The 24,820-nt window shown below is 32.9% G+C and overlaps 6 protein-coding genes across 18 annotated transcripts in view; 2 read left to right on the top strand and 4 right to left on the bottom strand.

Annotated features, from left to right (window-relative positions):
- LOC143356306 (RYamide receptor) overlaps positions 1-17,317 on the top strand; it is an 84,244-nt gene extending 66,927 nt beyond the window's left edge. For 4 of the 6 annotated variants that reach the window (XM_076791875.1, XM_076791872.1, XM_076791873.1 and 1 more), the window contains exons 5-7: positions 14,736-14,804; positions 15,056-15,296; positions 16,459-17,317. In XM_076791875.1, coding sequence (XP_076647990.1) covers positions 14,736-14,804; positions 15,056-15,296; positions 16,459-16,640 — 492 coding nt within the window. In that variant the 3' untranslated portion in view covers positions 16,641-17,317. Of the gene's footprint in view, positions 1-14,735; positions 14,805-15,055; positions 15,297-15,586; positions 15,639-16,079; positions 16,198-16,458 lie in introns of all 6 variants that reach the window. The other 2 variants (XR_013082651.1, XM_076791876.1) reach the window with 2 other exon arrangements.
- Positions 1-24,820, bottom strand: part of LOC143356310 (pancreatic lipase-related protein 3-like) — a 149,475-nt gene that overhangs the window by 8,146 nt on the left and 116,509 nt on the right. Inside the window, exons 2-7 of one of the 2 annotated variants that reach the window (XM_076791881.1) lie at positions 3,152-3,268; positions 2,225-2,273; positions 2,009-2,148; positions 710-955; positions 394-591; positions 10-169 (exon numbers count right to left, since the gene is read on the bottom strand). In XM_076791881.1, coding sequence (XP_076647996.1) covers positions 10-169; positions 394-591; positions 710-955; positions 2,009-2,148; positions 2,225-2,273; positions 3,152-3,206 — 848 coding nt within the window. In that variant the 5' untranslated portion in view covers positions 3,207-3,268. Of the gene's footprint in view, positions 1-9; positions 170-393; positions 592-709; positions 956-2,008; positions 2,149-2,224; positions 2,274-3,151; positions 3,269-24,820 lie in introns of those variants that run through there. The other variant, XM_076791883.1, reaches the window with a different exon arrangement.
- On the bottom strand, positions 4,397-7,407 carry LOC143356309 (pancreatic triacylglycerol lipase-like). The gene is made up of 7 exons (XM_076791880.1): positions 7,260-7,407; positions 6,943-6,997; positions 6,248-6,387; positions 5,856-6,095; positions 5,243-5,440; positions 4,681-4,840; positions 4,397-4,566 (listed from the first exon to the last, which is right to left on the bottom strand). Exons 1-7 carry the CDS (start codon positions 7,312-7,314, stop codon positions 4,497-4,499), a joined length of 918 nt encoding a protein of 305 aa, XP_076647995.1. The 5' UTR covers positions 7,315-7,407; the 3' UTR covers positions 4,397-4,496.
- Ipp (inositol polyphosphate 1-phosphatase) lies at positions 17,481-21,032 on the bottom strand. Of its 6 annotated transcripts, none has more exons than XM_076792119.1 (5): positions 20,917-21,032; positions 19,721-19,958; positions 19,337-19,607; positions 18,717-18,885; positions 17,481-18,643 (listed from the first exon to the last, which is right to left on the bottom strand). In XM_076792119.1, the coding sequence occupies exons 2-5, from the start codon at positions 19,931-19,933 to the stop codon at positions 18,202-18,204; spliced, it is 1,095 nt and encodes a 364-aa protein (XP_076648234.1). In that variant the 5' UTR covers positions 19,934-19,958; positions 20,917-21,032; the 3' UTR covers positions 17,481-18,201. The 6 variants fall into 6 exon arrangements, with proteins under 6 accessions (XP_076648234.1, XP_076648231.1, XP_076648230.1 ...); XM_076792116.1 differs by lacking the exon at positions 20,917-21,032 and adding an exon at positions 20,579-20,634; XM_076792115.1 differs by lacking the exon at positions 20,917-21,032 and adding an exon at positions 20,455-20,593.
- Ppox (protoporphyrinogen oxidase) lies at positions 20,975-23,047 on the top strand. The gene is made up of 2 exons (XM_076792112.1): positions 20,975-22,099; positions 22,377-23,047. The coding sequence occupies exons 1-2, from the start codon at positions 20,975-20,977 to the stop codon at positions 22,707-22,709; spliced, it is 1,458 nt and encodes a 485-aa protein (XP_076648227.1). The 3' UTR covers positions 22,710-23,047.
- On the bottom strand, positions 22,532-24,711 carry Taf13 (TATA-box binding protein associated factor 13). Of its 2 annotated transcripts, XM_076792125.1 has the most exons (4): positions 24,574-24,711; positions 24,128-24,365; positions 23,905-24,006; positions 22,532-22,661 (listed from the first exon to the last, which is right to left on the bottom strand). In XM_076792125.1, the coding sequence occupies exons 1-4, from the start codon at positions 24,598-24,600 to the stop codon at positions 22,657-22,659; spliced, it is 372 nt and encodes a 123-aa protein (XP_076648240.1). In that variant the 5' UTR covers positions 24,601-24,711; the 3' UTR covers positions 22,532-22,656. The 2 variants fall into 2 exon arrangements, with proteins under 2 accessions (XP_076648240.1, XP_076648239.1); XM_076792124.1 differs by lacking the exon at positions 22,532-22,661 and having other exon boundaries at positions 23,386-24,006.

Below are 24,820 nucleotides of genomic sequence, written 5' to 3'. Positions count from 1 at the left end.
TATACTAACGCAGTAGTTGGTGTTGCGTATCCCATAGGGACAACGTTCTCTCGATTACAATTCCCGCTAATGAATAGCTCAATACCAGTACATTGGATAGCCATGAATCCATTGGGATTCAGAACGGATTCCGCATAATACCTCCATGATCTGTGATGATCACAATCTCCTGAAATGCATAAAAATAATAAGTAACAACGTTCATGTGTACAGGATGGTTTAAATTCTGGTCCCCACGATTTTTGAGCCACTACCGATGTTCTGAGAAGAAAATGTTTTGTACGAAAGCCGATCAGCTTGACTATTGTTAAATTTGTTTTATTTTTGAACCGTTGTAAAATTCGAAATCCCTTAAATGGACCGCCCATATTCAAAGTAGAAAAATTAACGAACTTTCATCCGATTTTCCGAAAGCAATAAGAGGACAGCCAGGCTGCGGTCTGTGACCGCCATTGGGGTGAAAATCTACGTCACCGCTGCTGTATATTTGACCAAACAATCCTGCGTCCGTGTGTATGATTACGACAAACTTAGCGTCGCCGGATTTTAAATATCTTCCCGTGTAGTACATGGGACCAGCAGGGTCTAAACCTGCGAGAATATATTTAGACACATTTAATTATCAAGAAGTAATTGCTGAAGTGTCTTAACAGACAATTCTACAACACTTAAAAACAATTGTATCGTTGTACAATGCATCACAACATACCTGTTATCCTAGGAATAACAAAGTTCGTATAAAATCCTATATGAGCAGACACTTGACCACCTAACGAATGGCCGATTATGTGAATTTTATTAGGATTCAAACCATGCTCCACCATTACGTTCAGAGCATTGCCAATAGCTTTAGCGACATTTTCAACATGAAGCACATCCACTATGTAATTTATGTTGCCTGCGATTTGTCTATAATCGATCGCGATCACGTTACAGTCCGTTGCCTTAAGGTAAGCTGCAACAAAGTTGTAGGTGCTATTAAAATGGCCATTGTGAGTTAATTAATTACGTTGTTGCGTGATTAACGAATTAGATGGAAAGGATTAAATAGATTAGCAGGAAGAAAAGTGGACAAACGGTGCAAGAGATGTCACGAATATGCCTTTTTAATTATTAATGCGATCAATTTAAATAGATTTGGTACGTGCCATAAACACTTCCTTGCATCGAATATTATTTGTAGTTGCAATCAATTATGATGTGAACGCCTCCACCTATCAAAGACTTTGTAAAATACGTTATTCATAACTTACGAGGTTTCTTCTCTCGCCACCACTAGTAGAAATAATGGTCTGGCGAGATTTAACGAGCGGCTAAAGCCGCTCAGATAGCTTTCTTCTCAAGAGATTCAAAAGAAAATGTAGATACTCTCATTGTCAATCTACCTCTTCTAGATATACAAGGTGAGTCAGTAAAAGCTATCACTTCAAGTAACTCGTCGTTTGCTAATGGTATAAAAAAATGTTTGAAGAAAACTTTTGTTGTATTTAAGGAGCCTAACAGGATAAATACATTTGGATTTTTTGGCACCTTAGATTTTTAAAAATATTTAGGTAATCTTCAATTTTTTTTCTTTTGCTTCGAACATTGTAAGTTTCTGTTAGCCACTTCTCTTTAAAACTATGAAGAATCAACTTATTGGTCTAGACATTATTGCTTGCAAGTTAAATGCAGTGCAAGGGGTAGAATACTAATTATAAAGTCAGTAGACGAGGAGTAACTTCTGGTGGTGATTTTTCACTGACTCACCCCGTGTATTGAAGGGTCAAGAGACATCTTGAATATCTCATGAAGAAGCTTTCGGAACGTGACTGTATTGTATAATTTAACGTTGTATCGCTTGAAAGGTAATATCTTCTTGCACCAATCCGTTGCATAAAAAGATATTCTGCTGCTTGTAGGTAATTTTTTGGCGGTGTAATCGAAATAGTACAGTTAACGCAAAAATAACTTTAAACATTCGCGATGGTAGTAATTGTAGGATTAAATGCTTTATAAAATGGCTGACCATTGATTACTGTGGTGGCACTTTCTTTGTCACAGCTTTCCGTGTACCCATGAATGTGAAAAACTGTACACTTGTTCGGTTTCAATTGTGGCACCAATTGAGCTATCTGTTTTACGTTAACATCTCTGTGCGACCCACCACTGAAAAAAAATAAAACCATTAACAAGCTCAAGATTATCAAAAATATTTATGTATAACTGAGGCATAACGAATCACCTATAATGACGGAAGAAAATAGTTTCCGTGTTCACTGCTTCAGAAACGTCTGCGAACAGTAACAAATCTTTCTATTAAAAACAATTAATTTCTAATCCATTAATTACTGTTATAAGTGCATACAACCCGCGGTATAGTAATAGAACAAATAAAAGGCTGTAAATGGTTGTCAAAGCGATCGTTCTAAATGTAACAAGTAATCTAACTATTAATTGGTTTGGCTTTCACGGATAGCACGAAGGGTCGGATTTTGTTCTCAATTGCCGTTCCTTAAGTTACTTAAGCAAATACTGTTTAGACTAACTGATGTAGGTGTATTAGGTTCTCAGAATGCGAGTCTCGTTGCTAAAATACATCAAATTTTTCGCAAGCGCTCGAACCTAATTGGTCGAAAGTTTCCGGATGTTTACATTCAAGTAATTATACAGCCGTTCTGTCTGAAAGCTAGCTAACTAAAATCCTTCGACAGCCTGGCGCCATTGTAAGAAAGCAGCTCACCTCTTCTTTAATTATCACAATACAAACTTTCAACACATTGAATTCAATCTCATCTCACTTGAATCGACTCATAAAGAAAATTGCATTTTTCTATACAATTCTAATTTTTTAAAACTCTACGACAACGAACATTGTCACGGATGTCTACAATCAAATGATTGCGATAACTTGTAACTGCATTTCACAGAAAGACATTTTCAATTCGTAGTAGTAAATATATAGTTGTAATACTAAAAGTATTGTACCTACTTATAATTATAGCACTAATGGTACGATATCTGTTTATAATTATAATACTAATAGTAACTATTTTACAAGACTTGATAAAAATAACGGGAATGTATTTATTCAGATTTTCTGTGATCGTAATATAATAATGTGTACAACGATATAAATTTAAAAAGTAATTAAAATTTTCGAGAAACTTACGTCCCAACGAAAGAGCGACCAGTCCTAGAACAATACGTATGCAAAAGCTTTCCATGTTGGAAGAAATTGAACAAATTATGTTCGCACCTTTTCACACAAATTCTGTCACCTGTGTTTCTTGTCGATGGTATAATATAAACCCACTGTATAATTTATGCACTTTATGATTCATGGGCGCTGTGGTATCTGTTACATAGAAATTGCACATTTACATTCCCTTAACGACAAAGTAAATGCCACGTGCCGATCTTTCTGAAGTGTCTGTCATTTTTATAAATGACAACGTATACTAATTGTGGGATGAGATTAACCCTTAGATGAACGATTAGAGCCGATGCGGACCCACTCAAATTTTGTGGGAATAATTTTTAATAATTATTTAATATGCAACTATTAATAATATAACTATTTGTGAATTTAGGTGAAACTCCCCAAACCCCCAACAAATTATCAGTCGTAAAAGACTAAAAACATACGAAACGACCAAGTACAGTCACATGTGTCTCTTGCTAATTAATTGACATATTAGTCACTTTCAACTTTGGATGTTAATTATTAATTTGCTGACAGTTTGGTAAAATATGTACTTTAGACTTTCGAGTGTCCTTTTGTCGCAAATCCTTCTTGCAGTGAGGTGCTTTAACCGGCAATCGCTCGCACTCCCTTCCCAGGTCTTAAAAGTTTGACCGAGTCTTAAGGAGTCCGAAACCTGGTCGAATCTCATCAGGAATTCTCAAGTTTTTCTGTTGGAAACGATTTTCCTTCCAAATTCGTTCGAATTCGCTTGCATGCAGCTTCATCGTTATCCGTCACCGATAACGAAGCCAAAGTGCAATCTTGGTGTGTGAAATGTAATTAAAAAAGAATAGTGATAACTAGACTGCGGATCTTTATGCAAAATAAGAATTGTCTGCATCTGTTGCAAGAAATAGGAACCACTTAGGAATGTTTTTCTTCCCTTTACAATTCGAGTGGTTCGAAAATAATGTATCGATGCCCTGCAATGCTTTCAATCTTTTTGCTCTTTCAAATTACAGCTACCCATTTTTGTCATAAATACATAAAATCCGCAGTCTAGTCATAACTCATAGAGATTATACTACAATTCCTTTAATTATAATTTTCACATAATCAATTAAACTTTTAATACATTCTTTACTAAAAACAATTATTCATTATAATAATTGAGTAAAGGACATAAAGTTTCCAATATGGCTTCAATAATTTTACATGAAGTGCAGTATCTATTCATTAATTTGCTGTTCACTTTATTGCTTAAAATACAGACCATCTGCTTGTGCAGATATTTTCGCGAGAATTAGGTTCATGCTTAATATAATAATCACTATCGTGTCCCTTGCAGTCCTTTTGCGAACGGGCTTTTCGAATTTGTGTGTAGGTAGTAAACGCCCCTTCTAAAATAGAAATGATCACATTTATGAATCCACCAAAAAGAATTAGAAACAAAGCATAAGTGCGACCATTGCATATAAAATATCTTAATTGACAGAAACCAAAATAATACTAACGCAGTGCTTGGTGTATCAAATCCCATGTGAACTATATCCGAATAATTACACGAATTCGTTTGGAAACTCAAATCGTCGGCACACTGGACGGCCAAAAATCCTGATGGATTTTTCACTGACTCCGCGTAAAACCACCAGGATCTATGATGACTGCAAAAATCTGCAACATATTATCATAATTATTTGCTTCTATATAACAATTTTGACATCAGATTCATATTTAACGACCCAAAAATTTTTTTTTAGACTTTTTTTTTAGTTACATAGCCAAATTGAATCCGCTATGATATTTTTTGTAATTTTGGCATCAGATTCATAATCAGCGACCCGAAAACCCCCGGAGTACCGATTTTTAACTAAATTGGAGTAATTTTTCAATTTTCGGCCACTGTGCAAACGCACTGAACGAGAGACCCCCTTGCCCCTGTACCGTCGCGCGTGAATTCTTTTCAGTTCTCGATAATACCTTCGTACTGAAAAGGTGTATGCATTTTCATTGACGTGAAACTTTTGTAGGTGCACCTGTTTGCAATGAAAACAGTTGTGCATGAAAAGTGTGTACCTTCGTTCGAAAGAGGTGCACCAAGGAGGGGACAACCAGGTTGTATTCTATGTCCAGAATTCGGATGGAAATCCACAGAACCGGAGTTGTACAGTTGACCGTAAAACATCTTGTCAGTGTGTATAATGTCGACGAACTTAGCATCGCTGGCTTTCAAAAATCTTCCGGTGTAAAATAGAGGACCAGCTGGATCTAAACCTGTAAGAGAGTATTTCGTCATGTTAGAAAAATCTATGTTAAACTAGTCAACCCTTTAGGTATAATGTAATGAACTCTTCTAACTTGACGATAGAAAGTCGTAGAGCTTTCTGGTTAGGCTCATTTTAAGGATTAAAGCTTCCAATTTCGCATAGTGAAAAGAATTCTTTTCTGAAAAAGTTTTATGAAAAACAAAATGCACTCTATATTCGAAGACTGAACTCTTTCCTTTAAAATGATTCCTGAAACGTTGCGGTACGATTTTTTTTATTGCCATTTTAGTTAAGTTTGAGTAAATGGGTGACAACACAAATTTTGAAAGCAATCTCGGAAGTATGATCTCTCTATGATCTACCTAGTAATTTGTCTATCAAATTATTCAAATACCAGTTGTCAAAATAGCAGTATAAGATACCTGTTATCCTGGGGAGAGTGAAGTTCAGGTAGGCACTTATTTGTCCAGATACCTGGCCACCTAAGGAATGTCCAACTATATGAATTTTATCCGGATTCAAACCTTTGCCTTGTAATTGATTTAATGTTTGTGCTACAGCCTGAGCGACTGGACCAGCTAATCCCACAACAACTAAATAATTGTTGGCAGCAATTTTCCCATAGTCGACAGCAACCACGTTTATATCCGTTGTCAAATAAGCTGCAACAGACGTCATTGTCATTCGCAATACCAAAATTGCGTGAATTAAGATTTATCAATGCAAATTAATCTTATCTGTAAATTATAAACTTACCTAACCATTCTGACGAATGTAAAAGTGTTGCATACAAACTTTAAAAATCATGACTTACCATCCGTCACTGTGATGACACTTTTGCTGTCCACGGTTTCTCCGAATCCGTGAATGTAAAACATTGTCAATTTAGTCAAATCCAATTTAGAAATGAGAAGCGTGGCGTTCTGGATATTAATGTCCGTGTGTGAGCCATTTCTGAAAAGCAAATTTTGTTATAATCAAGTGGACACTCCAGCATTATTCGAAGCAACAGGAACACTATCAATCACGTTAGAATATAACAAGATAATACGAACAATTTATTTGTATAATCTGACGATGAAAGTAATAGGTGTACAAATTAAGTTGTGGCTCAAATTCAATAGCAACTATTTGTCTTCGATTGGACAGAAAGTCTTTTCACCTGTTATAATGTTTATTTACCAGGTAAGTTCTACTTCGTTAAATTGAAATTAATAAAATAGAAGTGCTAGCTACTCTATTCGAAAACATTCCATCATCTTACAGCGTTCTTACTTTATAATAAAAAGGACTATTAAACTAAATGTACTAAGTAAACTAAAAACTGTAAAGACATCTTAAGATGATGTAAACGTTTAGAAAGTGATGAGGATTATTTTAGAGAATAGAATATATTTTAGTTGTTTGTGAACAATTAATATATTCACGGATAAAGGGTTACGCATTGATTTGTACACCTAATAATAAAATATAAAAGGATTATAAACAAATTTGTATATAATTAGTTACTTATTGTAGTGTCGGAAGAAAATCGTGTCCGGTGATGTTGACTGGCCTAAAGCACCTGTAAACAATATTAATGTACAATATTTTTGATACAATTTTCTCATGTCATATTTTATTTATTAATACTAAGCGTACCATCGCTAAATGATCGGTTTCTCATTTTTTATTTTACAATTATTACGAAATCGCGTCCACTAAAAATGATTGAATAGATTTCTTCTCAGAAATCTATCGATCTATTTCTCGTTTTAACCCTGGGAATGGTTAAAATGCTTTTTGCATTAAGCCCTTAAGGCCTAATTAACTCGTAAAATACTCACATGTCAGGGCAAGACTAATCACTCCGAGGAAAACAAGCGCGCGAAAGTGCTCCATATCGAAGGAAATCTAATATATCAGGTCCGCACAATCTCGAGTCGCAGTCTGGCGTTTCTATTCCCCGTCGACGCTTTATAAACCCATTGACTAATTTATGCACTATGTTATTTAAGGAATGCTATCAGTCTCACGGAAACCGTACATTTGCATCCACTTAAAAACAAAACACATGTGTGTTGTCGCACGAACAACAGTGTAAAACAGGCTAATGTAACGACAGGCTTTGTTTACCAGGTGTTTTTTGGTTTCTGTAATTAATGATCGATTGCATACGGTCAAATCGATTAAATTGAGTTCTGTCTGTATCTAATTAACTGCCCGTATTGTTCCTCATCTGGTTCCAGTTTGGCACGACGCGACGCGATGTATGTACGTAGTAGATTGTGTTTGTAGTCGGATTATGACACACGATACAGATGCTGATAAAGTCGAGAAGTGAAAAATAAGCTGTTCTTAATGTACCGTGCGATTGCGACTAGCTCATGCTTTTCCTTCGAAATTCGCATGGGGTTCGATCCAATATTGATCTTCGTGGGTCGCGATTTAATCATGAGCAGGCTGCAGAGTTTATGCAGTTATGATAAAAATGAGTAGATTGAATGCAAAAAAGAAAAAACATTTAAAGAATTTAAAAATGTTGTATCATTTTCATCCAATTACAATTACTAACAGAAGAAATAGATGTCTATGTGACTTCTGTGTGTAGCAATGAATGGAGACAATTTTTTTTTTTGCCTAAAAATCCGTAGTCTATTAATTGCAATATTTCTGAATTCTGCCCTCCAGTTGATCTTCAACCTGAAGGAGGAGGGATAACGCTGCTACTTTACTTTTTCCCATGCTAGTGGAATTCTCTCGTTCATGGTGAAACGTTTGTGAAAACTTTGACGAACAAGATTTTCCATACCTGTGTCAACTTCCTGATCTAGAAAGTGTCTAAACGGTACGGTGTTTGACAGTATTGTTTAGCTTGAGAGACCAGTAGAGACAAGTACTGGTGACAGCGAACCAGTTTTCAAAATACCAATGATGGTAGTAGAGAAAGTTATGAATAAACTGCGGATTTTTATGCGAAATAAAAATTGTCTTCATTAATTCCAAGATACGGGAGCTACAAACAGATCATTAGTACCGAAATCAGTATTGGATGCTTTTCGCTATAATATTTCGTCACACTGACGCTAAAATGACACTACCATTGAGGAAGTTTTAACATTGTAATATATTTTCATTTAAAAAATTTCAATCAATATTTTAATAGTTCCGCCCGCTGACCCCATGATTGATTCGTGTATTAAACAGAATTAACCTTCTAGATTCGATCGTAATACCCTTTCTATCATGGTGATGAAATTTGACAATTCCTCAATTTGTTGAGAGATCACTCTATCATTTGCGTGTTCATTAATGAACCATCAATCATCAATACCGATTTTTAGCATTGAAAATGGTAGACACGAGAGAATCATACACATTCGAACAAGTTGAACTACTTGAGAATGGTTATTATTCTCATTCTCCTTTTAATGACTGGTTCGAGATTCTTTCATTCTACACTTATTGACATTGCGAAGATGTTTTTCCAGGAATTTATTGAATAAATTTATTACTTGGGATCAACTATTTATATTAAGTCCAACGCTATTTTTGTACTGGTGAAGGACATAATGAAAATGGTTTAACCAGCTTTCCCACATTTCCCAGCTTTGTCCCAAATTCGCATTGTCCGAGAAAAGCCAAGCGACAAAGAGAGTATTGAATTTATAATAATGAAGCATAAATTGTAAAGAGAGATCGCGCGTGCAACGTTGCACAAGTATAGGCTAGCAATTATGACATCTAATGAGAGCCTAGGTGCATGTCACAGCAAAATACGAGCACCTCTTTTGAGTTGTTATATCTTGTGAAACACATAATAAACTCTCCCTGGGTTTTCCACCGACTAAAATTTACCTTGTACAGTAATTTAGCACCTTCATTAGACTTAAACGTTAATAAACGTCCATCGTTGATTAATAATTAATAAAAATATTTGCTATCCTTAATAATTACAAATGATGAAAATTGTATTTACTCCTACGTAAGTTATTTTTATTACGTAACAGTTTTTAGAAACTAATTATACAATAAAATAAAATATAGATATAATAGATTACGTACTATCCGTAAAAGCTATTTGTTTTCGAAACTTCAAAATATGTAAATTACAATCGAGTCTATAGCAACTCTGACAGCAGTTAATCATGTAAAACAAAAGAGGAAAAGTACACTCTACTACCTATGATCAATAATATTAATTAAGCAATTCCGTAATTTCACTGAATGTTCATATATGTTGATATGTTGACAGAACGTTTATGTAGTAATATAGCTTTATTTCAACTCGACAAGTGATTCGATATTTTCATCACAGTAAAACAAGAATTAACCCAATCTCTGTATTTCTCCATTTTGTTGAAATATCTGTTGACTCTTACATTCGATGTACAACGGTTATTGTAAAGTTGTTTATTTATTTCTAGCTTGATGTACAGAACTTTTACAACGAATATTTAATTACTCTGCTAGCTGCCAAGATTTTCGCATGCGTTTGCCAACTGCAAATCATCGATAATTTGCTGGAACAGGTTTACAGTGAAAGTGAAGTTACTAATTCAGAATATTTAAAACAAGCTCACTGTCGGTGAGTTTATCTCCAGGTTATCTTCGAACAGTGACAAGTCACCCTTTTTCCCTCGCATTATCGCATTAAAAACATCTAAGCGAGTAAAACAAGCGACAGGAACCTGAGGATTTAGCATGGTTCCCCTTTCGATAACATTCTGTTCTATCATCATGCTATTTTTATCGCTCGACAATGTGCCAAAGAAATTAATAAAATAACTCGAAATCATTCGCGATATTCGAAGCTTCGAAACTTTATAATTAGCATTTATATAATTATTTTCGAGTCTTTCTTCTGGTAATCAGTTTATCAGAAATTCCGAACATTTTTAGCGTTTATGTAAACTCTCGCTTAGCATGCTGCGAACAATTTGCAATTCATATTATCTTTTTATTACTATCGTCAGAGATTGGCCTTGGCCTTTAATCACACATTTTCGGTCCCTAATCTTGGCAAGTCATTTGCAAACAGTACTTTCTTGCGGAACACTTTTTCCATAAACATCACGTACCTCATTTACCGTTTCAGTCGCGATTTCATCTTTTCAATTAAACAGAAGCGACGAGTATCGCGAACGCATTAACTTCTGATTGCAACCTTGAATAGTAGAACCGTCAGAAAAAGTGAATTAATTATAACAAATTCCATTCTGAGACTTTCGTTTCCCTGATCGATATGTGGCAAAGTCAAATAACGCAAACTACGGGATATTTGAGAAATTATTGTAAATGCAATATCGGCTTACTAACTTGAGAACTCGACGTTTACAACTTTCCAGAATACTATAGCAATTATATTAGATTAGTCTTTGAGTCGCCGCACTGCTAGAATCCAATTTCATCGTTACTGCCAACTGTTCCATCGAAATATTACTCTACTCTCCAATACGGATGTCAATTTGCTACTTGAACTGACTCGGGAACCTGGTTATAATAACTATCACAATTAGAAGTACAAGAGTTTCAGCCACCATTTTACGTTATTCAATAAAACTCGACGAAAATTTTTAATTTTCGTGAGTTTCATTTAGAAATGAAATGGTTCTGTAAATATTTTATCTCTTAATTTACTGTAACATAAATTGTGGGTATATTTATACGAAATAAAATCTGCTTTATTAAACATCTCTTTAATTTTTAGTTACACACTTATTTCCTTTCTTAAAAATTGTAATCAGTTGAAAAGAATACGACAGTACTCTTAACTCATCATTTTCATCAAATATATATTTTGCAGGTACGAATATTATAATATCCCAAAACAAAATGTTAGTCCTCTAAGGGATACTAATCTAAAGATACCCTACAGATTGAATATCGGAAAGATCTCGTTTCCCATTTTCTCCCGAGTTTTTCCTTGAAAATAGCTATTTCCCTCTTCCTGCGGCGCAGCCATAAATTTTTCGAGAGATTTAGATTTAGCGATAGAGAAGATTTTTGATAATTTCGAACATTTTCACAAATTGCATTAGCATTTAGACCGACACAAAATGATCTGTAAAGTTAGATAGAAATGAAAATGTTTTCGATAATAAAAACTCAACACCGAAAGCAAATAACGCAAGTGCACGATTTTATTTATACAAACAATTTTCCAGCAATTAAATAATGCGTTCGTTACACAACATGATATTTATTTCCTTTCAATTGTACCAAATGACACTGTATTCGAAGCTGTCACAAGTATTCGTATACATTTGCGCAAATATGTTTTATCGACACTACCTGATAATCGATTCTATTTAAATAAACAAACTTCGGAGCTCGAGTTGTCATTAAAATGAAATTATTCGAGAAAACGATAAATATTTATGAAGATTGAGCTGTATCTAAATACAATGTTGTATAAAATTGGAGAAACATGTCGCATGGAGATATTATCAGAGTATTAACCGTAACGTTACACTGTGATAACAGTGAAATTCCACTAACAGAGAATTATTCGAATATCTCAGGCCATATTTCATAGTATGCAAACCTGAGTTTTAACAGTTCCATTAGGCTACACAGCTCTGCTGGGTTTAGAAGAATTCCAAAGTCAAGAGAGCTCAAGTAGCATTAAAGTGTTAGTAATTATTTTAAAAAAACTGTGTACAACGAACTTTTATGCCATTACGTAATACTTTCAATATACATTCCAGTTGCAAATTATTCCGTAAAAAAATTTCAGGTGTGTGTCAAGACAAACAGAGTTAGAGAAATTGTGAGCCATGAATATTGCTTTAGAATTATCGAGTGTAGTATTTTTCAATCTTTATTCCCGAAAATATGCTTTTTACTTAAAAAAATACGTCGACGTGATAGGAGACAATTAATTCCTGACGACTATCATTTCTATTCTCACGTTCGAGTTACTGATTGAGTGTAAAAGTTTTTATGGATTCTGACAGCCATTATTCGCGAAAACAATGGCCAGTCCTGTGCAAGTACAATAAATGACCTTGGTTAGTACTTTTTTGGAACAAAAGCGAACTCATTTGACGGAGCCATTTTTCCTTAAGAAAGAAAATTGGAAATGAATATTGACATGTAAAAGAACAAATATTATGAATGCTGCAAAAAACTATTTCTGATGTGTTCAAAAAACTGTTTCCATGATATTAAAAAAATGTTTTCTGAACACTTGGAAAATAGTAAAATACCCCCGAACTTCGTTAGAATCTGTATGGTCTGATATCTGTGATTTTAGCGTGGTCTCCAGTCTTTCACTCCCCAGATTTCGTTACAATGACTAAATTACTTGATTTCGTGGAATTTTTGTGGGATGATTGATATGAAGTCAACGCGTCAGATTCGTTGGATTAATTTCAGTAACATAGTACAATCTATTCGTTTATTTCCCCTCCCTTTCGTTCGCTACAAAAACTAATGCGAAACATGCACGGAAATCTTTACACGCTAAGAACCGAGGTAACTACCATAATTCATCGGATAGGCAGAGTATAGCGGATTATTATTTCGTTCAGATCACCTGTTAGTTCGCCGAAAGATAGATACGGCTTCGTTTGCGAGACCAACTCCCATTTCGTCTTTCTAGGGAAGCGAACATAAATATTTGAGAAGCGTCGTTCCCACGAGGGTTGATTCCTCCCTCGTTTATGACGAAAAACATCAACGCGTTTCCAGAGCCCTTTTTTTCATAGCTACTGTAGCAGCAACAGACTTTGATTTACAATGAAGGGACCCGATAGCGGCGATTGTGCTTCGTGGCGAAATCGACAAAAGGATGAAGGAACAACCATATGGGAAAAGAAATAAAGGGAGAGGGAACATGTGAGGGGGAAAAAGAAAGCAAATAGGACATCTAACAGAGGAAAATATAAAGAAAAACTGGCAGAAAATTTTCATTGTACAGCGAAAAACGTGAAGGAGGAAAATACATGCATGACTATTACGTCGTGCAACAGAAGGTTACAAGTGACGATGTTTGTGTAAATTTCTCGAAAACAAAACGTTTTTTAAAAAGAGTCCTTGACAAAGTTATCTTGCTTTTTTCTGCATTTTTCTGGCCTTTCAAGATGAAAGGCTACTGAAACTAGAAAAAGACAAAGTGGCACGATCCATTCATTTTTGCAACAAAGGACCAGAAGACTTCTAGTAGAAGAAGATGCGTTATGCAAAAAAAGGGGTATGCAGAGGGGAGTCAAACGTGAAAAACCACATGGAAGAATGTATCGGGAACATGAAATAAGAAGCAGAGAGGCAAAAATATCAGAAAATGCAGCGTGTCTGATGCATAACAGGTTTATAAATAACAGGTATGAAAGAACTGCGATCGGAATTCAGAAGAAGTATAAAAGCATCCGGCTGTAAACTGAAAGACTGTCTTTAAATTGCGACACTTCGGAGAGTCTCCTGAGAATCTTATAAAAATGTTTATATACAATTCATTCGAGTACTTTCGCGACTGGAAACCTGGAATAAGCTTTCGATGCCTTTTATTTAATTGATTTATTAAATACTTTCTCGCGGAAAGGTCCACGAGAAGTAATCGAATCTTTTCGAAAATGCCGACAAACTAAACCGTTCTCCATACTGAATATCCTGTGGAAACGATGTTGCTATCTGCGATAACGTGCGACCATAGACGTACGTATTCGCTAGCCGCACAATAAACTAAGCTCGTGCTGAACAGGCCACAGAATATTTACGATAGCAGCATGTATTAACGCTAACAAATTGGACATTCCAGCCAGAGTTCTTGCCCGTCCACGTATTTTTCTCGCATTTTACTATTTTCCAACGCCCACTTTACCACCAACATAAAAAAATGTCATAAATACGTGAAGCATAAGCAGAATACAACGAAATACAACGAAATTATGAAAACGATGATAATAACGAAAATGTAGTAAAATTTCATTTTCCATCGTGCTTATTCGTCCTTTTTAATCGCCTTTTTTCGGTCGTACTTGGCAATGGAGATTCGGACTCGAGGCTGCGGTTTTTACGCAAAATAAAAATTGTGTGCGTTAATTGTAAGAGATAGCAGCCAAATAAAATTTTAATTCTTTCTTTAATCGTTTCAACAAGGTGAAAATCACCAGTACATCGGTATGTCTTCCTAAATTCTTTTGGTCCTTTTACTGTTTTTTCATCTACTCGTTTTTATCGCAAATGCATAAAACCTGCAGTCTAGTTGTTAGTATTTGTTAATTCTTATTAATTCGCTGTGTTTCAATTGTTAAGGCTACGCAAGCATCAGACGGTTTTGAGAACTATGCGAAAATGTGTCTATATTTAATATGTTTCAGATGGTGAAGATGATGGTGACTGTTGTTATAGTATTCACAATCTGTTGGCTCCCATTTAATATATTAATCGTAAGTGACGAGATCTGAATAAATTTCTTATTATTCTGTGCAATGCTAAACTAATATCTTGCTCCTTAAAACAATGAAAATTAAACATTAGAAAGTACATTTTATGTTTACTTAATTGCCGATAGGACATCGTTAAAAAGTTAACATAGAGAGTTTAGCTTACAAAAATGATTTAACCAATCTAAAATTGAAGTTAAAAGGTTTCTCGCGCGTTATGTCAATAGTAGTGCGAAATTATGTTTTCTGTTTAGCTAATAATCGATGGGCCATTACTGAAAAACTGGTCTGGACTTCCCTTTATATGGATGGGTCTTCACTGGCTGGCCATGTCTCATTCCTGTTACAATCCAGTAATTTATTGTTGGATGAATGCGAGTTTTCGAAGTGGGTTTATCATCGCGATTAGTCGTTTATCCGGCGTGCACCGTATTGTCCGTCACGGGACGCAACGTAACGATAACAATGCCAGCCTAGTTGGAATCCCTTTAAATGGTAATTGATCTTTAACCGATTTATTCGTAGTAATACATACCCATATATCATTAAGATGTTCAATATGTACCCATGGCATGCCCACAAATCGCAATCAATTCATCGATCCACAAATATATTTGTAAATATATTTATAAATCAAAAAATTGTTTACAGAGATTATATACAGTATAGCATCTTTCTTTGGCAATAAGTGCATATAGTCTTTTGAAACAATATTCTTGATCGCGTTATACGGGAGCGTACTATGCAGGGCGAAAAAGGATTTACGTGATAAATTTTTGTTATAGCTCAGTAATTCCGCATTTGAAGATGTCGTATTTGAACTTCGCTTGAATAACCGTAAGCCGAGCTTATTCGTTCGAAAATATTTGACTTTACTTTGTAGACTAATCTTTCCATGTATAATAGATTTACTCCTTTTCGGACTATACTGCTAGTATACTAATTTCCATTGAGAATTAAAATAGCAAATTATCAATTTAAGGAAATTTCGCGTATAAATTAAACTTGTTAGAGGCTTTTAGATAAGTTGCATTTCCTAAAAATAGTCTCAAGCATATTTATCGTGTGATAACAATTGATAAGAAGATCAAAGGCAAAATAGAGACGAGGACTTCAAATAAATTGCATCTTCGTTCTCTTAATGAAATGTTGTTGATTTATATTTTTGTTCAGGATGTCTCCTAATTAAACAAATTCAAACATTTATGCCAGACGACTTTACTACAAAAGTACTGATTTGCTAATTTATTTGACACTTTTTGCATGTATGTGGATCAGTCTTCCCTCGCTCATGGCCTAAACAGTTAAGAAGCGCTAAGAGACTAGAAAAACAAGAAAACTAGGGATAAGGAGTGTTTTGCTTCCTCGATCTCCCTTCTTCTCGCAATTGTGCCTGGTAACGATTAAAAATCAAATTTAGAAAAAGAAGCAGGAACGTCAGAAAAAAATTTTTATAATTATTTACTGCTAAAGATAATTGTACAAATTACATGAGGCCTTGTATGTTCAACTTCTAAACTAACAATATCGTGAAGATTATAATCAAAGTAAATTTTAAAGATCTAACACTGCTTGGTGTCCATTATATGTTTTTAAAGTTTTCTAGTTCATAAAGAGATAGATAATCATGAATTAATATGATTTTTTTCTACTTTAGGTGTTGATGGCTCGGGTCACTCTGGTCTGCGACGAATGAACACATGCACAACTTATATTAGCGTTCCTCGACAAACAAATGGAAGCCATAATGCGCCTGTAAGAAGTGCCAGTTCTCGATACAATAGGTTTCGACCTCATCACGTGCAACGACCACAAGGGCATACAGAGGAACAATTATAAAGAATTTGTATAATTAAAATAAGCCCGATTAAATGCTAAGCGATGATAAGCGTAAGAATAAATACTTGAGTGTAAAAGAAATCAGCGAGTACAACTTGTAACAATTGCAACAAAAATAGTTGTAAGATAAAACGCAAAGAAATACGTCTGATCAGAGGACTTGAAACAAATTGTAGAACAAAATTAAATTTTGATTAATTTATATATTACATATACAGTGGCTCCAAAAAGTATTTGACCGTTACATTTCCGAAAAAGATAAAAAAAACGGAAATTTAGTATTCAAATACTTTTGTAATTTTATTTATGCCTCCTTCTACAAACATAGGAAATTGGAAAAAAATGAAACCTCTGGGACTATTAATCTGCTTAGATTGAAAAAAGTAATTCGAGGAATTCCTTCTTTCAAGTCGTAATAATTTGTTACATTTTATAATAAAATTGTGTAAGTACATATATAAGAAGTTATTTATAAACGTTGTAGTTTAATTGTATATAAAAATACTAGCATTTATTATACAAGCACATAACAGCTGGACCTGAATTCTACATATATAAATCGTTTTAGTTATAGATAATAAAATCGTTAAGTAAACTAGATGTGTACGTAATGTTCATTGTTGAAAATGTCTAATAAAACATTAATGACATAATAAGGACGTTAAAGAACAATGAAATTTTTAACTAAACGTGGCTATCCCTATTTATTTTCCCGTCTGTGCAATCCTATGTAAAAAATAATTTTGTTCTCAAACAAACAATATACATTGTTAAACTACAATGCACAGGTCGTTACAAAGGAAGTCAATGTTAGGCAAGAAATCAAAATTTAACAATAAAAATTAATAACACAGTTTATTAATTACAATTGATTGTAAATGAATGTTATTCTGTAATTAAAATATTAGGTGAAGTACTTCATACAATTGTTTATATAAATAATCTTCTAAAACAATCATTATATGGCAATATGCAATACAGACCATAAGCTTTGGTTTCAAAAATACTTTACAATTATTTTCTTTATCACAAAAATACATTTAATATTTAAAATATAAATAAAAATATAACATCTATCAATCTTCTACAGTCCTATGGTTGGACAGACTTGATATCACATCATATTTATTTTAATATTACATATATTTTTTAAAGAAATACAACTGTTCCTCTTGAAAATAAACAAAGCGTCGCAAAATTAAATCTGTAATAATGTAATTTATAGAGGAATGGTTTCCATACTGTTGGTATGACTAATATTTCCATACAGAAGTACTTAAATAAAATGCATTATTAAATGCGAATAAAAACATCTCTTTATATGATCCATTGGATAAAGTTCGTATAGTACATGGTAAACACGTTTAACATCCAAAAAGATTATCTAACATAATCTTTGTACTCACTAAAATAAATCATTTACATTGATTAATGTAAAACTATACTTAACAATAAATGCAACATCAATAAAGTTTTTTTTAATCTTTAAACTTCTACTAACAGGTATTTTCATAATACATGTAAGTAAAATTATACTGCAATAAGTAATATTAAAAATGCATTACTTGCATAAAATGGATTTTAATGTTTGCAAAATTTCAGGATCTCGATATGCTATCAAGCCATTGCTATTCGAGAAATTATTAGTTTTAGACACATATTTTACGTCCAAATAATTTGAATCATCATTTATAAAACTTTGAAATTCAATAACACCTCCATTCAAAGAACGTAACAGAGCATGGGGGCCACAAGTATCCCATTTGTACGTGGATTTTTTAGACAATATATAAACTTCAGCTTCTCCAAGAGCAACGCATAAAATTTTATAACCAGCTCCTGCTGCTTCCACTAACGTGAAACCAGCATTTAATAGTTCACTTTTTATAGTAGCATCTTCCACTTTACTAAGAACAACTACCTTCTTATCGGTAGGTTCTTTTGATACTGAACATTTTCCAATATCATTTTCGATACATCCCCAATAACATTTTCCCTTCCACCTATTAAATAAATTATGAAATATACTGGTGCATGAATATTTTCTGAAACAAGTTAAAGAAATTCGTATTTTACCTTGTGTCCATGTTCGTGTGGAAAGGTTGATTAACTACACCTAAAACTGGTATGCCCATGCTCTTAGTATATGCTCCAATCAAAACAGTAACACAACGCAAACCGCTCAAATGTATGCCAGTCGCTTCGTCCACCTTTTCCCCTCCATGTATATAATCTGCAGTTGAATCTACAAAATTTCCACGAATTGCTCCTCAGGCAAGCTTTATTATACTACAAAACAAATACAACATTTGACAAGTAATCTAATTACATTATATTTGCCGACAAAGGCAGTGATTTAATGTTATAAACAAAAGAAAGATTCAAAGCATACGACAAAAGAAAGGAAGTAAACTTAGAAAAATGCAAAATTTTTAATAACTAGGTGAAATTGGTACATAAATAAATAGAAACAATATAGTCAATTAACATTACTTTCAAATTGGTAAAGCTTAAACAGTGCAGCGGAAACATATTTACCATGAATTTTCCGTGTATTATTTTACTGAGCAATGTTAGAATATTGATATTTAGAATAGTCTATTGACACTACATTAGACACAAATAGAATCTATTTATTTTAGAATCTATTTATTTTAGAATACTATCATAGTGATTTGTATCATCACATTTCTTACCAATTGGATCTATCCATATACCAAGGTCATCAACATTAATATCGAAATTTAAAGGTATTTCTGCAACCACTGGAACATCTAAAGATTCAATATCTTTATGGACTTCTATGGCTAATAATTCTGCCGTAGTACTATCACTGCCCATCACTTTCGCTAACAACTTGGTTGTTTCTTTAATAGTAGAACAAACTTTAATAGTTATAGTTTCACCCATAGCATTACTGAATATATTATTTTCTTCTCCATGCACTTCCTTGGACAATTCTGGAAACTAATTGCAGTAAGAAATTAGTTGCAGTTCTATAAAATCAGTATACATTATGAATTAATTCTTTAAGATTTCATCGTAAAAATAAATATATTTAAAACAGAATTTCAACTTACCTCTTTTTGAATGTCATGCTTAATTGTTTCTTGTATCAGAACATCTGCCAGTGTTTTAAAATCTTGAAAGAAGCGTGGATTCTTCTCCTCTTCTGATTTCTCTTGCACAAGCAGTTTAAAAAGAGCATCATTCTGCCTACATGCCCTTGCAATATTTGCAGCTTTTTCAGAAACTTTCAGGAGGATAGATAACAATCTACTGCCGTGTTTCATTTTTGTGATTGTTATATTTAAAATTCTGAGATGTACAATATTAATACATTAATAGATAATTATAGTATTTAAAACAATTCTAATAATTATATTTCAAATTGTGTACGTTTTATACCAATTTATAGTTTATTAAAGAATCTTTATGTCAGAACTCTTAAATAAAATCTCTCATGCAATTGTAGAATAACAGAATCTCACCAATATCAAGTGTGATGATTGACAGTAACGTTCACAAAATTAGAAAATTAAAATATCAAAAGAATCGTTCGCACATTATAATTAGCGATTGACGTAAGCGGAGGAATACGTACGTTCACGTCTGATTAAATTTACTAACAAGATTAGAATAAAAATATTTTAGATTATTATAATCATATCACAGTTTTTTAGTATCATTTCATTCATTTTTTATCATCTAAATTATTTCTAAACGCGATTATTTTTATATTTCTAGATATTTTAGATTAATATTCTTATATTTGGTTAAATTACTAAGGCTTCAATTTGTCAAATATACATACATTATAAAATATATATTCTTAGCAGTATTTACGCAAACTATTTAAAAATGGAAATTCGTTGAATAACAGATTGTAATTTCAGTGCATGTCACTTTATTTTGTAAGCATTTCATAGATCTATTACCATCTATTACTCAACTCGAGCACTCTTCACTCTTCAGTCCATTTTGAAATGGCAACATAACCTGACTTGTGTTCAGGTATTATAAATAATGAATTTATGACAAAATGTAAATAATTTTGGAAACATATATAAGTAAATTATTTAATGTTTACTTTGTATATATAAATCTTTATTTCACAATAATATTAAAACCATCGCTAACGTGAGTTAACTATCGTAAGCAACAATATCGAACCGGTATCCGATTACGAAACTTGAAAAAATGACACATTTCTTATCTGTGTAGTGATAATACGTATGTTTTATTCATTAAAAAGTATACATACAACAATACTTACTCTCTTGTACATAACAAGTAAAAATTATTGACTAAAATAATATTAGCACATATTTAAAATGACGGCGATATTGGGAGCAGGTGTATCTGGCTTATCGGCTGCATATTATGCTCTTCAAAATGCAAAAATGATTCCCATTGTTATATATGAAGCTACAAATCGTGTAGGTGGTTGGGTACATTCTATAAAATTACCTGATGGTACGATCTTTGAACAAGGTCCACGGACAATCCGGCCTTCAGGTGAAGGTGGAAAAAATACATTAGAATTGATGGAACAATTACAATTATCAGATAAAATTGTTCCTATTCTAAATAGTGATCCAGCAGCCCGTTGTCGTTTAATATATACTGATGATCAATTACATTTATTACCTAATTCTCTCAAAGGTATTATAAAAAAAAATACCCTATTGAATCGTTCTTTACTCAGCGTTGTATGGAATGATTTAAGAGCACCAAAAGTTGTTCACGATGATGAAAGTATATATAACTTTGCGAAAAGAAGATTAGGCGAAGATGTAGCAGACAAATTGGTTAGCTCGATCGTGGTGGGAGTCTGTGCAGGTGATCCTCACAAAATAAGTGCAAAGTCATTCATGACTAGTTTATTCGAAGCTGAACAAGAACATGGTTCTATAGTCAAAGGAGTAATAGCAAAGGCATTGAAAAGGGGCAAAAATACTAAAGTAAAAGATAAAGAGAATAACATTGAAATAAAGGAACAATCAGATAATACACAGAAGAGTTTAAAGGAAAGAGCAAGGAAAGAAATGTGGTCAATATGGACCATGAGGGAAGGTATTGAACAATTACCAAAATCGCTGGCTACAGATATAACTGATCGTGGAGTCAGTATTAAAATGGGACACAAATGTGAACAGCTTAAATTTAACAAAGACACTGTAGAATTAAATGTAAATGGAGAAGTTAAAGAATATTCTCATATTATTTCAAGCTTGCCCGCAAAAAATTTAGCTAATCTTGTGCAAGCTCAACATCCAGAATTAGCTAATGAATTAAAAGACATACCTACTGTAACAGTAGGTATTGTGAATCTTCAATTCCCTAAAGATGTCTTACCTATGAATGCATTTGGAGTCCTGATTCCACCAAGAGAAGAAAGACCAATTCTGGGAGTGATATTTGATTCGTGTGTTGTTCCTCAAAAATCTGATGCAACAGTATGTATAAATAGGAATTTTTATTACCTACTGGTTTTTTTGTTATAGCTTTCACAAGTCACACTATACTTTATTGTATCAATCTTTTGTTTTGTTATACTAAATTGTAAAGTGTTCGGGGGTTCGGATTCGGGGCGCGTACAGCTAGGAACAGGCCTGGCGCAGCCAGGTCTGTTACAAAGTACTTATGTAACATTGCAAAATGAACCCTTTTTTGATTGTATAACGAATTAGAAAAACTTTTGGAGATAAAACATTTATACTTGTTAAAATCCAGGTACTGACAGTGATGATGGGAGGTGCGTGGTTTGAAAAATACTTTGGGCAATGCTCATCTGATGAACATTTGTTGACTGTAGCAGTCAACCAAGTGCGGGAAATCTTACACATTCAGGAAGATCCCATAGCATTCAATGTTTCCATTTTGAAGGATTGTATTCCGCAGCACATAGTAGGTCACATGCAACGCTTAACCCGCATCCGCAATTATATCTCCACGCATAAAATTCCTTTAGGGTTGTGTGGCTCTTCATACCAAGGGGTAGGACTCAATGATGTTATTCTGTCAGCAAAACAAGCTGTTTCTGATATCAATTCACATATACTATAATTTAATAAAGTTCAAATGCAGCTTGGCCAGGCAAACGTTGCAGTGCTTTCCTCTATGATTAAAAAAGAAAAAAAAGTCACACGCACACACACACACACATATACATATATTCTAATAGCAATGTAATTACAGCTATGTCAAACCAAGATATAATGTTCAAATGTAAATTGTGTACAAAACATGCACTATTAAGTATATATTGCATAATAAAAATTTAAAAAGCAAATATTAGCTTAATAAAGAGGTGGGTAATTGAGGAAAAAAATATACTTAAATATAAGCATAAAATATCAATCTAAATGAATAATGTTATAGTAAATGTACATACTACAACACATTATATTTGAAAAACACAGGAGTATGCAAATAATTAAGCTATTTGAAATAAATAAATAAACTCTACTTATTAAGATGTTTATATATAGCTGTATAGAAATTAGTCTACTAAATTTTTACAACGCAACAATTATTACAATTAAAAAATAAAATTATGCATTGTATAGATGTTTATGATATGTATATTAATGATAATACAAAAAAAAAAAATACAGACTTATATGTAACTAACTAAAATTTTTCCTTTATATTGCATTATCATGTACACAAATATAAAACAAACCGTATATATCAATCTACAAAAAGTTTTTCCAAAAAAGGAGAGGATAATAGGCTACCATTTATGCGGTTCTAATTTATTGTTACATTAATGATTCATCATTTTTTAATGATTACTTTTTCTTATAAAATAAAATTAATTAAATACATTTGACAATATAATACTTTCTATGTATATATATATTTTAAAATTACTGTAAATAAGCAAGCAAGAAGTAAGTATTATATAGGGATGCAATACACAAGCACATAGCATTCCATATTTATAAATAAATTATAAGTGATTGTGCAACTACTACAATGCAACATTTATTCTTAACGGTACTACTGCACGATTATAATAAAAAAGTTCAAAATTCGAGACATTTTATTTATATACGAATAAATTTTATTTGAACTTTTTCTATTTATTATAGTGCTCTGAGTTTGCTAAGAGAACTCGAAAAAGAAATATATAAAAAACAATATAGAAATCAATATAAATATCTAATAGAAGATTAAACTCAAATAAAATAAAAATTATTTATCATACACTGAAGTATTAACAAACGGTTAAAACAAGTTTACTGAGCAACGGTACCTGCATATTTAACTTCATCAAATGCTTTTCTAGCTTTCTTTAATTCTTCATTCATTGTTAACAGATCTTTCACTCTTGCGTATTTTCTTGGATCTTTTTTAACTATGAAACAAAATGAGTATTAAGTTTGATACATACAAAATAAATTTTATATGCTGTATATACAAAAAAGAATAATTTAAATAAGTAAACAAACTTTTGTATAAATTAGTTTTAAGAATACCTAAGAACACTATGTCTTCCACTTGAACACGACCAGTGCGTCCGATTTCCATAGCTCTATGAGTCATTTCAGTAATAAATTCAATAACTAAATCTTCTAACAAATCCACACTCTCTGTATATGGATTTTGATCATCGCCAAAACCATACATCATACAACGTAATTCTTTTGAAAACAAACGTTTTCTACCGCCAGGTAAAGTTCCACCGATTGGTATTTCGGCCTCCTCATCTTCAAACTGTAATTAAATTGATTAAATTTTAATTTATAATTTATGTCAACGATTAATTTTATTCAGTATAGCCAAGTTAAGTTCTGATGATTAAATTAAGACATACTTTAAACAAGTGACAACTGAGGTTAGAAAGTTTTCAAGTTCACATTAAAGCTAACAATAAATATTAAAGTTCTTTAAAACTATAATATGTAATGTATATAAAAAATACCTGTTCAAAACCTTCTTCCGCAGCCATAATTTTACATGCGTTAACAATCTTATTGTAAATTTAAGATATGTTCATTGTAAGCATGTATGTATTTCAGGAACACAACATAAACAAGCTAGCAAATGAAATCAGCTGAAATGTGAAATTAGTCGTGACTGGTTTGAACAGTTTGCTAACATATCAAACGTATTTAAGAAAGTATGGTTAAAATTGAAGAAGATATCTGTAAGAAGTTATAGATAATCTT

The sequence above is a fragment of the Halictus rubicundus genome, chromosome 8 (assembly GCF_050948215.1).
Source record: "Halictus rubicundus isolate RS-2024b chromosome 8, iyHalRubi1_principal, whole genome shotgun sequence".
Lineage (NCBI taxonomy): Eukaryota > Metazoa > Arthropoda > Insecta > Hymenoptera > Halictidae > Halictus > Halictus rubicundus.
The sequence above is the reverse complement of the archived record's forward strand: the minus strand, read 5'-3'. Positions and strand labels throughout refer to the sequence as shown.

What these genes read in the sequence shown, in the direction of transcription:
- Ipp (XM_076792119.1), bottom strand. Translation starts at nt 19,933, where the DNA reads ATGAAACACGGCAGTAGATTGTTATCTATCCTCCTGAAAGTTTCTGAA. An exon ending in TATATGGATAGATCCAATTG is followed by an intron (nt 18,886 to 19,336) that starts GTAAGAAATGTG and finishes GAAATTTTGTAG; the next exon opens with ATTCAACTGCAGATTATATA. An exon ending in CACACGAACATGGACACAAG is followed by an intron (nt 18,644 to 18,716) that starts GTAAAATACGAA and finishes TTTATTTAATAG; the next exon opens with GTGGAAGGGAAAATGTTATT.
- LOC143356309 (XM_076791880.1), bottom strand. Translation starts at nt 7,314, where the DNA reads ATGGAGCACTTTCGCGCGCTTGTTTTCCTCGGAGTGATTAGTCTTGCC. An exon ending in TGTCATCACAGTGACGGATG is followed by an intron (nt 6,096 to 6,247) that starts GTAAGTCATGAT and finishes CGTCTGTTGCAG; the next exon opens with CTTATTTGACAACGGATATA. An exon ending in TGCACCTCTTTCGAACGAAG is followed by an intron (nt 4,841 to 5,242) that starts GTACACACTTTT and finishes AATATGTTGCAG; the next exon opens with ATTTTTGCAGTCATCATAGA.
- Taf13 (XM_076792124.1), bottom strand. Translation starts at nt 24,600, where the DNA reads ATGGCTGCGGAAGAAGGTTTTGAACAG. An exon ending in CGGAAGAAGGTTTTGAACAG is followed by an intron (nt 24,366 to 24,573) that starts GTATTTTTTATA and finishes ATTTAATTACAG; the next exon opens with TTTGAAGATGAGGAGGCCGA. An exon ending in GGAAGACATAGTGTTCTTAG is followed by an intron (nt 24,007 to 24,127) that starts GTATTCTTAAAA and finishes TTTGTTTCATAG; the next exon opens with TTAAAAAAGATCCAAGAAAA.
- Ppox (XM_076792112.1), top strand. Translation starts at nt 20,975, where the DNA reads ATGACGGCGATATTGGGAGCAGGTGTATCTGGCTTATCGGCTGCATAT. An exon ending in CTCAAAAATCTGATGCAACA is followed by an intron (nt 22,100 to 22,376) that starts GTATGTATAAAT and finishes GTTAAAATCCAG; the next exon opens with GTACTGACAGTGATGATGGG.